This window comes from Bubalus bubalis, chromosome 1 (genome assembly GCF_019923935.1).
Source record: "Bubalus bubalis isolate 160015118507 breed Murrah chromosome 1, NDDB_SH_1, whole genome shotgun sequence".
Taxonomy (NCBI): domain Eukaryota; kingdom Metazoa; phylum Chordata; class Mammalia; order Artiodactyla; family Bovidae; genus Bubalus; species Bubalus bubalis.
This window is the reverse complement of record NC_059157.1, coordinates 5284579-5298128: the sequence shown is the minus strand read 5'-3', so window position 1 is coordinate 5298128 and position 13550 is coordinate 5284579. Positions and strand designations below refer to the sequence as shown.

The following is a 13550-nucleotide window of genomic DNA, read 5'->3' as shown; positions in this document are numbered from 1 at the left end:
TGCAAAAAACCCCTCAGCAGAAGCAACTGCGGAGGACAGGCAAAGCCCGGAACGGTTTCCAAACAGAGCATAATGTTCATGTTTATCGATGTCGATTAAAAACAACAACAACAAACCAATGTCATCTTAAATGGCCCTGGTCAAATAAAATAACTAAGCATGTTTACAATATTTAATAGAAGTTCTAAAATTAAGTGCAGACATCCATCTTCCTGATTGCAAAACTCTGTGTGATTGCACACACTAGTTGCTGTCTGCCAGGGAAAAAAAAAAACCCAAACCAGTGGAGTGGCCGAAGGCCATTCTGGAGATGAGAGCCTCCTTCTTCAGAGGCGAGGAAAACAAAGGCAGATGAGAAAACAGATGAAACGAGCCTCGAGGGACCTAGTGGGCTAGCAGAGTTTACCCTCTTCAAGGCTGCTTTAAATAGCAGGCGGCTGGCGTGACCACGATCAGACAGCGCTCTGGGCCTCCTGGAAGCCTCACCCCCGCTCTGCTGGGGCTGGGCGCTGGCTCAGGGATGGGAAGTTTCCACCCATGGAGGGCGAAGCGGAGGGAACACGGACTGAACACCACTTGGGAGGCTGCCCAGGGCGGGGCCCGTCTGCTCACTGCCCCTCCTTGGAGACTGCCTTGTAAGCCCTTTCTTCTTTTACTTCTTAATGTAAAAGTGCCATTTCTTTTATGAGATGACCAAGATGACAGGGTTGTTGCTCTTTTGATGTTTGCACCCACCTGTTTTTCTAATTTGTTGCCCCCACGAAACCCAACACTCTGGAACGGAACACAGCACGGCTTCCTATCCTCTGGTTCGATGTGGCTGAGGCAGTCGGGTATTTTCCAAACAGGTGAGGGTTGAGGTCCAGCTGTGTGACCTTGGCCATGTTCCTTAAGCTCTCTGAGCCTCAGTGTTCTCCTCTGTTTCCACGGTGGTCATACAGCCCACCTGCCGCAGGGCTGTCGTGAGAATTAACTGAAACAGGAGCATAAGATGCTCCCAGGCCTGCTGAAGAGGAGGAGTCCAGCAAGCACAGGTCCTTCCCTGCCCGCTGCTCACCCTGGACTTGTAGACACCAGGGGCCCCCACACCACACAAGCTACGCCTAACGAGAAAGCAGTGCACCAACTGGGCTCATTGTCTCAGTACTTGCCCTTCGGCGTAGGATGGGGTTCAAACGTGTGGATTTCACACACCTGTTGAAGCCGAGAGAGGTTAAGGGGCACAACAAAGCAAGGAAGAAAGGACCCTAGAGTCCAAGTTCAGTTTCTGACCCAACATACCATCCCCATTACACAGCTGACTCCTTCTCAACCCTGAGCTCTCACCCGCGTGCGTGCTGAGCTGCTTCAGTCATGTCCCACTCTGTGACCCCATGGATTACAGCCTGCCAGGCTCCTCCGTCCGTGGGATTTTCCAGGCAAGAATACTGGAGTGGGTTGCCACTGCCTTCTCCGGGGGATCTTCCTGACCCAGGGATCGAACCCGCAGCTCTCACGTCTCCTGCACTGGCAGGCAGATTCTTGACCACTCACGCCACCTGGGAAGCTCCGATCTTCTGCCGACCCAGGTTCCACTCCACTCATCTTTACCAGACCACGCTTTCTTCCAACTCCAAACTGTCTGCCTGTCTGTGTCCCTGTTCCAGGAGGAACCCGTCTGTCATGCTCACTCTGTATCCATGGTGCCCAGCACAGCGACTCTGGAATACAGTTTTGGGAGACTAATTCCACACGACACCAGGGCACAATAGAAGGAGGTGTGTGATCACTCGTCAGCTCTGGCACCCTCATCTTTTGCTGAGTGAGTGACTTGGCCACTTTTCCCCATAAGGGGTGATGTCCATTTCTCCATCCGTTGAATGCTGGCATAACCACACTGGGGCAGTGGGAGGGACGCTAGCAAATGTGACGTAGCCAGAGGTGTGCACACTGGTGTTGTCTTGTCTTACTGATGGGAGCCTGTCCACACCACATGAAGGAGGGCAGACTAGGCTCACGGCGAGGAGCCAGTCACGCTGTCAAGGTCCTGACCGTGTAGCATCAGCTGGCCCAAGCCAAGCCAGCCTAGACAGGAAGACCTGCAGAGAATCGTAACCAGTCAGAAATGTCTTTTGTTTTAAGGCAAAAGCATTAAGGCTTTTTGTTAGGCAGGAGAAGTTAACTGATACAAAAGATCAAGGGACTAGATCTAGTAGACAGAATGCCTGCCTGAACAACTACAGATGGCGGTTCGTAACACTGTACAGGAGGCGGTGACCAAAACTATCCACGAGAAAAGGAAATGCAAGAAGGCCAAGTGGCTGTCTGAGGAGGCCTTACAAATAGCTGAGAAAGAAGAGGAGCGAAAGGCAGAGGAGATGGGAAAGATCCACCCAAATGAATGCAGAGTTCCAGATAACAGCAAAGAGAGATAAGAAAGCCTTCCTCAGTGAATGATGCAAAAAAATTGAGGAAAACAATAGAATGGGAAAGACTAGAGATCTCTTCAAGAAAACCGGAAATAACAAGGGAAGAGTTCATGCAAAGATGGGCTCAATAAAGGACAGGAATGGCAAGGACCTAACAGAAGCAGAAGAAGAAAAGGGAGCAAGAATACACAGAAGAACTACACAAAAAAGGGTCTTAAAGATCCAGATAACCACAGCAGCGTAGTCACTCACCTAGAGTCATGCATCCTGGAGTGTGAAGGCAAGTGGGCTTTAGGAAGCACCACTAGGAACAAATCCGGTGGAAGGAATGGAATTCCAGTTGAGCTATGTCAAATCCTAAAAGATGATGCTGTGAAAGTGCTGTACTCAATATGCCAGCAAATTAGGAAAACTCAGCAGTGGCCACAGGACTGGAAAAGGTCAGTTTTCATTCCAATCCCAAAGAAGGGCAGTGCCAACGAATGTTCAAACTACCACACAGTTGCACTCATCTCACACGCTAGCAAAGTAACGCTCAAAAACCTTCAAGCTTCGCTTCAACACTGTGTGAACTAGGAACTTCCAGATGTACAAGCTGGATTCAGATAAGGCAGAGGTACCAGAGATCAAACTGCCAACAAACACTGGATTATCAAAAAAGCCAGAGAATTCCAGCAAAACATCTAATTCTGCTTCATTGACTATGCTAAAGCCTTTAACTGTGTAGATCATAACAAACTGTGGAAAATTCTTCAAGAGATGGGAATACCAAACCACCTTACCTGTTTCCTGAGAAACCTGTATGCAGGTTAAGAACCAGTCCTGTTGTTGGACTGGTTCACAACTGGGAAAGGAGTACATCGAGGCTGTATGTTGTCACCCAGCTTATTCAACTTCTCTGCAGAGTACATCACATCATCAGACTGGATGAAGCACAAGCTGGAATCAAGATTGCTGGGAGAAATATCAATATGTAGATGATACCAGTCTAATAGCAGAAAGTGAGGAGGAACTAAAGAGCTTCTTGATAAAGGTGAAATAGGAGAGTGAAAAGGCTCGCTTAAAACTCAGCATTTAATAAATTAGATTATGCCACCTGTTCCTATCCCTTCATGGCAAATAGATAGAGAAACAATGGAAACAGTGGCAGACTTTATTTTATTGGGCTCCATAATCACTGTGGATGGTGAGTGCAGCCAAGAAATTCAGACACTTACTCCTTGAAGAAAAGTTATGAAAAACCTAGACAGCATATTAAAAAGCAGAGACATTACTTTGCCGACAAAGGTCTGTATAATCAAAGCTACGGTTTTTCCAGGAGTCATGTACAGATGCTGAGAGTTGGACCATAAAGAAGGCTGAACGCTGAAGAATTGATGCTTTCTAATTGTGGTGCTACAGAAGACTCCCGAGAGTCCCTTGAGACGAGACCAAACCAGTTAATCCCAAAGGAAATCAGCACTGAATATGCCCTGGAAGAACTGATATTGAAGCTGAAGCTCTAATACTTTGATGCACTGATGTGAAGAGCCAACTCATTGGAAAAGACCCTGATGCTGGGAAAGACTGAGGGGAGGAGGAGAAGGGGGCGACAGAGGATGAGATGGTTGGATGACATCACCGGCTCAATGGACATGACTTTGAGCAAACTCCGAAAGATAGTGAAGGACAGGCAAGCCCACCCTGCTGCAGTCCATGGGGTCGTAAAGAGCTGGAGACGACTGAGTGACTGAACAACAACAACAGATTATAAAATATATCCCATAAACGTCTCCAAAGTAAACCAGGTGTTTCTGGAAGTAGCTGACTTATAAGGAAACTGCTCATCTCTGGCTCTGGGTGATAAGGAGGGGGGAGCTGAGTGGGGATGAGGGGTGGAGGAACAGATAGGGAGAGTGGTCCTGAAGCTGTTGCCATGGACACCGGGCAGGCAGGAGAGGGATGCAGCTGTCCTAGCCCCACAGTCCACCAGAGAGAGCTGATGCCACCTTTGGCATGAATGCTTCAGGCCATCAGCTTCTGAGTTTTAGGAAATGGATGGGCTTCCCAGGTGGTGCTAGTGGTACAGAACCTGCCTGCCAATGCAGGAGACACAAGAAACAGGGATTCAATCCCTGGGTTGGGAAGATCCCTTGGAGGAGTGCACGGCAACCCACTCCAGTATTCTTGCCTAGAGAATCCCATGGGCAGAGGAGCCTGGCGGGCTGCAGTCCACAGAGTTATAAAGTCAGACACGACTGAGCGACTAAGTACACACGCAAGATACGACGTATCACCGTCTACTTTTGCAGAGATCAGGAAACTAGGCCCAAGGGCTAAACATGGTCTGCTGCCTGTTTTTGTAAATAAAGTTTTATTGGAACACAGCCAAGCCTATTCATGTACATACTGTCTGTGGGTCCTTTCATGCAACAATGGCCGCGTTGAGTAGCTGTAACAGAAACCATATGGCCTCTGAAGCCTAAAATATTTACTGTCTCCTCTTTACAGAATCAGTGTGCCAACCTCTGTCCTAGCGTAATCAGCGGAGGTTCCAAGCACTGGCTAGGTCTTAACCTAAGTCTTGAAGGAAAGAGGCAGTGTCTCCTTGTGTACAAGGGAACAGGGAATTTCTGAAAGAACACTACAAGAAAGAACACTAAGATTTTAACCGATGCTACCGTACTGTGTGCAAAAGTCACCAATGATACGTTAACGACAGTACAAAAGAATAACTACGCACATATACCGCTTACGATGTGCCAAGTACATGCTTCACAGTAACTCATTTCATATTCACAACAGTATTACAAGGTGGTGATCTGATTAGCTCTGTTTTTCCAACTGAGAAAAGAGAGAGACAGAGAGAATTAAAGATGCTCGCCCAAGGTCAGAAAACTAGAGAGCGGCCTAGCTAGGAGTCAAATCCTGGTATTCTCACTGTAGATCCCACACCCTTTGAAAGCTACAAATATGGAAATATAAAATATGATAAAGGTCAAAACTTTACACAAATTCTAGCTATGAGCAACGCAACTGTTTCTTAAAGACAGCTGAAAATCAGCTTTACAACTTTATACTGTTACACCTTCTCAGCTAACTACACCGTATGTTCATTTTATGTACTCTTGGTCCCCTGTAAAAATTTTATGCACCCTTTGTCCCCTGTAAAAATTTGCCAACGCTTAGCTGGAAATCCCCTAAACGGGACATCCCTGTGGGACAGCTAGTGGTTATGTTGCCATGGTGATGCCGCGTCAACACACAGCTGCTGACCATTCCCAGAGGTAGCCCACGGCCCGTTCATCAGCTTCTGAGGCCGATACTGCCACCTGGTCCCTAGGGAGACAGAGGTTCTCTCCCCGAAACAATAGTCAATAAGGTCACTCTGGTCACGACAGGCAGGAGTCACTGTGGATATTCCTTCTTAAAGATATAAATTGGGTTCTGTTTGGGAATCCTACTTTAGAGCAAGGACTTCCAGTCTAGAGCTGCCATCTTTGATCTCCAGGCCAAGGGTGAGCCCATGCTTACAGGTCAGCGGGGGGCCATGGCGTCGATCTGCTGGTAGCCCGAAACGGCACCAGGCATGGGGCCCATTATAAACAACCAGATTGTGGTTGGTTTGAGAAGTTGTTTCTTGACTCATTACCTTATTATTACAAGAGAGAGAGTCCTAATAGTCTTCAATAATATTAACTCTATCAGACTAACAGAGCTTACACCGATAAACGTCTTTTAGAAGGCATTTTGGCAATTTGGTTAAGCCTTAAAAATCTACAGAGCCATTGACCTAGAAATTCCACCTCTACTAATTTATCCTAAGTAAGTTATCAGAGATAAACAAGAAGGCTATTTACCAAAGCATTATTTATAGTAGAGAAACACCAGGAACACCTCAGTTGTACAATAGGGGATTCATTAAATAAATTGTGATGTACCATAAACCACTACATTAATGGTACAGCCTTATAAACTATGCAGTTGCTTACATTTTGGTCATGAAAGATTATTAAATTTAAAAAGAAAGTCAAAACCAGTGTACAATATAAAATTCTATTCTAGTAAAAACAACAACAACAAAGATAACAATGTGTATATAACTAACAGAAAAACAGGTTTAACAGGGCTTTCTCTCCCAGGGTAGAACACTGGTTATTTTAATGTTCTTTTTTTTTTTTAATACAATAAAGTCTGCACTGAACTGGTCATTTTTAAAATGAAAACAAAAGTTGTATTTCATTTTTTAAAGTTCTATATTTTTTCTTTGGTGATTACATCATACTTTTGGCTTCTTAAGCTTTTCAGTTCTATGAATTTTGTCACTATATCTTCCCAGCAAGCTAAAATGCAGACCAGTCTTACTCAACAACCAGGGGGCGAGGCGGCCCATGCTTTTAGAGACCCACCCAGAGTCCAAAGCTATAGTGGGCTTAATCCTTAAGCTGGACAACTGGCTGGCCAGCTCACCTGACCTTATTGGGCTTACTGTTCTTTACTGAAAAGATACACCCCAGCAGGGCTCTGAACAGCTTTTCCAAGCTCATCAGAGTTGCTTGTACTGGTCCAGGTCTTGTTTTTGTTGGGGTTTTTCCTAAAAAGAGTCAGAATCCTGTGCAGGAGGTCAGAGAACTAGCTGACTAAGAGCTGATTAAAACAGCTTGTCCTTCAGAGATTGTGAAACAGCTTAACACGTGGGCAGGGCCTGGGATCTGGACAAGCAGACACGCTGGTTCATTTCTTTTCCCAGGGCAGAAAGGGAGCAGGTGAGTGGAGTTACATCAGCCCTCATGAAGGCTGCTGGACCTAAGATGACAAAGTTTTTTGAAATAAAGGAGTGTCCTTGCATTTAACTTTCAAATGCTCACTAGAAAATGATGTGTTTATGCATTGCACAACACATGGACAGAAGGAACTGGGGTTCTCTGAACCTTTCCCAAATCTCAGGGTAAATTTCAGTAGCTTCAGCGAGGGGATACCGATATTGAACAGTACTTCGAGGGCACAAAAGCTTCACTTTCCACCCAGCTGCCAGCTGGCCCCCATGCTCACTGCCTTGCCCACCCTATCTAAGGCTACTGGAGGAAGTGGGCTTCCTTTCACGCCAGCATGATCCCAGAGAAAGAGATGTCCCTCAGGCTGTAATGAATTTCCCCAAGCGGGCCTCACCCTGCAAACAAATACTAGCTTATTCAAATGACTTGAGAGGGAAGGAAAAATCACCTAATCTCTTTGCGGGGCTGACGCTTGGGTGTTTGCTCACGTGGCTCTTCTGGCGGCCGGCTGTGGGTGAGTCACAGCTGCGGTGAGGGTCCTGGGTCCCCAGGCCAGCAGACACGCAGTGTGGCAGACGCAATGCACAAAGACCCGATCGGTCCTTCCCCTGTGTTCCTGCCTCTCGTCTTGTCTTCGCCGCTCCTTGGGCTGAGAGGTTGAGTTTATGTCCCCACCTCTTGCGTTGACAGGCTGGGCTTCTGACCTGCTCTGGCCAACACCAGAACTTGTCAGGAGCCAGAGCGTGCCACCTCTGGGCCTCCGGAGGCCTTGAGTGGCCTGGTGCCCTCTTCTGGAACCCTGCCCGTGGGAATAACCAGGGCCAGCCCATCGGGAAAAGAGGCCCCCACCCCACAATGGACAGCACCCTCAGAAGCAGAGCCGGCCAGCTAACCTGCAGCTGATCCAGTCCACGTGGAGCACGGCCAGGACCACACAGACCCCCCAGAGGAACTTGGCCGAGCGCACTGGCCCACGAGTTGCAAACCAAAGAAAAGGCTGTGGTCTCAAAGCCACGCCATTTCAGGATCGTTTGTCACAGACCCCGAGCACACAGTAAATACCCACCCTCATCAGCCAAAGACAAAATGCCCTGGAGCACCTGGGGGGCTGTGGGGTGGGGAGTGGGGGGGGCTGGGGGGCTGTAATTTTCCACATTAAACAATACACCTGAACTGCCACCGGCGAGAATAGAAATCAAGCCGTGTATCCAGTGAAGGGCTTCAAGACAGACACAAAGCCTTTGAAAGACTGTCTGTGGGTGAGTTGGATCTGCCTATGAAGTCATTCTTTGTTTCTCCTCTCTCTTCAAAAAAAAGTAAGAAGCTCTTTCACTCAATTAAGCCTGTTGGACTCGATTACGACTGTCTAGTTTGATTCAAAGCAGCCATAGAGTCTCTGACACATGTTCAGCCTCCACGACTCCGTAGGCTGGAATTTTAAATCCAGCTCCCCTGAATTTATGACCCACACACAGTAGCGAGTCCCTACAGGCTGAAAATCAAACTGTAATTCAAAGGCCACAGGGCTGAGGAAACAGCCAGAAGATAAATCCCAATTTCAACCTTGGATTCTCTGCAAGTTGATTCAGGGGACTGTCAGTCATATTTAAAAATAAAATAAAACTACAAAGACACCAGACGGCGTGTTCTAAAGAGAAATAGGGTGATGCTTTTCAGGACGCCTTCAAAAGGCTCTTGTTACCTGAAAAGAACTGCTATGGGTTATTTTAAGGGCCCTGGAACATTTGGCTTCCATCAGTCAGCTGGAGGAGTTTCTGCATTTTTAATTAATGAGCTATATAAGGAAGAAATGAAACCATCAAACACAGCCCAGACCACCAGACTGATGGGAGAGGCTGGGACAGATGTCAAGGCGTCCCAGACCTGGAGCTGGCACTCACCTTACACCCCTCGCAGGCGCTGACCCCATAGTGGTACCCGGATGACTTGTCCTGGCAGACGAAACAGGGCTTGTACACGCGGGGCGGCGGAAGAGGAGACGGGGGACTTGGGACCAGTTCCTCGGAGCTGGTGCTCTGGGTCTCAATCGCTGTGGCGGAGATGCGGAGCGGGAGAAAAGGGAGAAAAGACGTTTCAGTTCATGACTTTTTCCCCAGCGGGTTCACAGGCCTCCGCCCCCAATTCAGCTACAACATCACCAGGACAGGCCCACAAGGCCAGCTGTCAGGGTGGGCACTGCAGGGGGATCTACCTCTAACGTGGGTCTTTGCAGTTCACAAAGCAATCCTGCATGTCTCGCTCATTGGCAGAATGCTTCCGCACTGAGAGGGAGGTCATGTTATCACCGTTTTACCCTCAAGAGAAACAGAAACTCAGAGGAGCGCAGTGACTCATCCAAAACCAACAGGGCTGTGGTGGAGTCAGGACACAAAGTCAGATGTTCACACCGCACACCCAGGGCTCTTTCAACTCCTGTTCCACCAGCTTCCAGTATATTTAAGAGTCTCAGGGATGACCTCCTTGACCCTGCAGTAACTTAACCAAAAGTAAGTCTCCTTAGGGCAAAGGAAGAAAATGCCCCAGACAGCCATCCAACAATGGGGAGGGTCTTCAGCGCGGGACCAGAGCTGAGCATGACGAAGAGCAATGGGGGCGAGATCTTTGCTATTCAGGGTCCCCCTTGGACCAGAAGATCAGCATTGCATCAGAGCTGATTAGAAACTGTGGTCATCAGGGTTCAGCTCAAGCCCATGGGGTCAGTGTGTGCCCAGTCGTGCCCGACTCTTTGCAACCCCCTGGACTGTAGCCTGCCAGGCTCCTCTGTCCATGGGGTCTCCCAGGCAAGAATACAGGAGTGGGTCGCCATTTCCTCCTCCAGGGGATCTTCTCAGCCCAGGGATCAAACCTGTATCTCCTGTCTCCTGCACTGGCAGGTGGATTCTTGACCACTGAGCCACCCTGGAGTCCGATTTGTATCTGAACCAAACCCCGGGTGACTGAATGGACAAGTAATGCTTGAAGAGCATTAATAATGGCTCAGACTGATGCTGCTCTTTATTCTAGATTTACCAACAGGGGACCCCCATCTCATTATCTAACCATCCCAAATCCATGAGAAATACAAACTTGCAGAACTTCAACCCCCAGTATTCTCCCATCCCCACCCCCCTAGATTTATGCTCCAAATCAAAGCAAGACATGGTTCTATTTCTATTACAGGCAAAACTGCTCATAAATGATGATGGAAGTAAGGAAGAGAGTGACTGAAAGTGGTCAAATAACGTTCCAGAATCTTCCAAGGTCCAACCACTTTACAACATTCAGTATATTTCTCAGAGTATTAAACTCCCAGTTATTTCACTGTTCGTCATCTCCCAGACCAGCTATTCTACTGACTGGATTGTCTTGTAGCCCAACTTTCAGCAAGTCAAGTCGGCCCTCCTCCCTACAGGTACTGCTCACTCATTCCTGTCCGGGATCCTGCCGCCAGGCTAGCCTAGCGATCGCGAGCATCTCCCACCTCAGCTGCTGCAGGAGGCTCTGCACTGGCCTCCCGGCCCGCTCTCTTCTAGCCTCGGGTCCATTCTGCAAACACACAGTCAGATAGCTGCTCCAGAGTTAAAACCAACCCTCTCCTGAACCTGCCCAAAGCCCTCCAGCAGTCACCGAGGACAGCAAACTCCCTGCTAGGTGTTCAGGAAGGCTTCCCCTGATACGGCGCCTTAGTGATGTCATCGGATGCAGTGAGTTTTGCCCTGACTGACCTCTAAACACCTGGTGTCTGCTCCGTCCCTCAAGCAGGCCAAGCTCCCGTGTCAGTTTTACGGGCGTCACACTTAGCATTCTCCGTATCTGGAAATTCTGAGAACTTCATATGTCTCACGCCTCTTCTCTCCTACATCTTAGAGCAAATGTCACCTCCTCACAGATGGCTTTTCTAAATAAGAGGCCCCTTCCCACTCCTGGTCACTGCATCTCATTTTATATTCTATAAAACCCAACTAGTGTCTAAATTTAGAGTGTCTGTGCACACCATTTTATATTCTGCCTGTGCTACCCCACAAGCATGGGTCTGGGGAAACCAAGGAACTTAGATGAAATGTTTATAACTCTGCTCCAGGCCCAGAAGAGGTTCTGGCACATTATAGGTGGGTAATCGATAAATATTCAATGAATTAATACAAGAGCTTTCCCAATTTTCCTTCTTTGTCTTCATTCCAAGCCCCAAATGCCCCTCTAAGTTGTTAAACGGTAAAATTAGAAACCAAATAGCTTTCAAATACTCATTTGCTTCCTTTAAAAGTAATTAATTACCCCTTTGGAAGAGAATCAACTATAATTATAGTATTTTCATAATTCAGAAGATTCTTGGAATGAATTCATTAGAGCTGCGCAGGCCTAGTAGATAAATCTAGAATAGTCTTTCCTGGGTAGCTTGGCACAATCACAGCACGTGTTGCATAGGAAGGTCCGCATTTAGGATGTCACAAAAGCTCATCAGATCAGCTATCAAGCTACAGATGCAACAGGATGCCTCACACTAAGCTAATCAGCGTCATCGGAAAGCAAATGAGTCAGAACAGCATCAATGAGAAAACAGTACAAAATGATACACCACTGTTTGCTGAAAACCTAAGGAAACAATACAAAATAAGCTGCAGGGACACAAGGAGCTTCCCTGGTGGCTCAGTGGCAAAGAATCAATCTGCAACGCAGGAGACGCGGGTCTGATCTCAGGATTAGGAAAGATCTTCTGGAGAAGGAAATGGCAACCCACTCCAGGATTCTTGCCTGGGAAATCCCATGGACAGGGGACTCTGGAGGGGTACAGTCCATGGGGTCACAAAGAATCGCACATGTCTTAGCAACTCAACAACAACAATAAGGATACGACATGGGGAATAGAGCCAATATTTTATAACTATAAATGGAACATAAACTTTAAAAATTGTGAATCACTATAGTGTACATCTGTAACTTATACAATATTGGCCCATGAACTATATTTCAATTTTTAAAAAACCCAAGATACCGCTACTGCCGTTGTTATTACTGGGTGTCACTGATTCTGAGTTACCCTTGATTATAAAATGCATAGTTATTCTACATTATCATTTAAGAAAGACAGAGTACTGCCAATTAAACTATGATCCAAGAGTGCTTGTGAGAGACAGCCTGATTTCAGAGAAGTTAAAAAATTAAAAGCTTCTGGAGCCCTGGGAAAAAAAAAATCTAAGAAAACAAACCCATACAGAATTACCCACAGTCCTTTTACTCGGAGAAAATTACTGTTATCTCGGCATCTGTCCTACAAAACATTTTACCGTGAATGTAAATGTTTTTCGTTTATTTTACAAATTTGAATTATACTGTAGATTCTGTTTGCAACTTTAACTTACTGTGTCATGAGTTTGTTTCCTTGTCAATAAATATTCTTTCCCACAAAACATTCCATCATGATGAGTATCTTTGTAGCTAATCTCAGCACATCTCTGACTATGTCCTTAGGATAAATTCTCAGAAGTAGAATCATTAATTCGAAAGGTATGGTTATTTTGTTATTTCCAGAGGGGCTGTGTCAACTTACACTCCTAGGTATCAATGTAAGTGAGTCTGCCCCTAAACGCCTCCCAGAACTTTCTGATTGGTTTTATCTGTGTGTCTTTAGTTCCCCTCCAGGGCCCAAGCTGGGTCATCACCACCACGGTCAGTCCTGAGTTGCGTGCAGGGTGGGGAGAGTGTATTTTAACGTCCCACTGGCCCGTGTAGAACAGCTAATCTGGCTCGTTTAGCAAAGTTGTAAATAGAGTCTTGTTAGGGCTGGACTCAGCTGTCAGAGCTGCCTCCTAAATTTTAGAAGTGGGTGTAATTTCCATAAATATGCCGCTTTGAATTCATGTGTTGAGAGCGTCCAGCATCCCTCCCTCCCAAAGAGAGGAAACAGAACTGCAGGCGATCTAACCCCACGCAACTTTGCCAAAGCACCTGAAAGGGGAGAGGCCTCAAAATCCTGAGACATGTTATAAAAGGTCCGTAAAAGCCTTTCCAGGGGAGGCGAGTCACTTATAACCACAGACTGGATCAGAAGACTTTTTCTGAACAGTTGTACAGATGAAAATGTTCTATTTGAAGCAATCAGTAGTGAATGCTGTGGACTTCTAAGGCTGTGGTGATTTCACCCGCAGTGCTATGAACTTTCCCATATTTGTACAACGGATGCTCATGTGTTTAATTGTTTAATTCCCTGAGTGGCTGTAACATGCCAAGCGTATGTTATATGCTACAGACGGTACATGGTGTAATCCCTTAAGTTTGGCCCAATGTAGAGTAAACTAACAATTAGAAATATAATACAGTGGTTCTCAAACTTGGCTATATATTAGAACTACCTGGGGAGCTTTAAAACTTCCTAATGCTTAGGCTGTAT

The 13550-nt window shown here is 46.7% G+C and overlaps 1 protein-coding gene across 2 annotated transcripts in view; it reads right to left on the bottom strand.

Moving 5' to 3' along the window:
* Positions 1–13550, bottom strand: part of RARB (retinoic acid receptor beta) — a 451744-nt gene that overhangs the window by 145026 nt on the left and 293168 nt on the right. For both annotated transcript variants that reach the window (XM_044924897.2, XM_006068951.4), the window contains exon 2: positions 9064–9212. In XM_044924897.2, coding sequence (XP_044780832.2) covers positions 9064–9212 — 149 coding nt within the window. The remainder of the gene's footprint in view (positions 1–9063; positions 9213–13550) is intronic.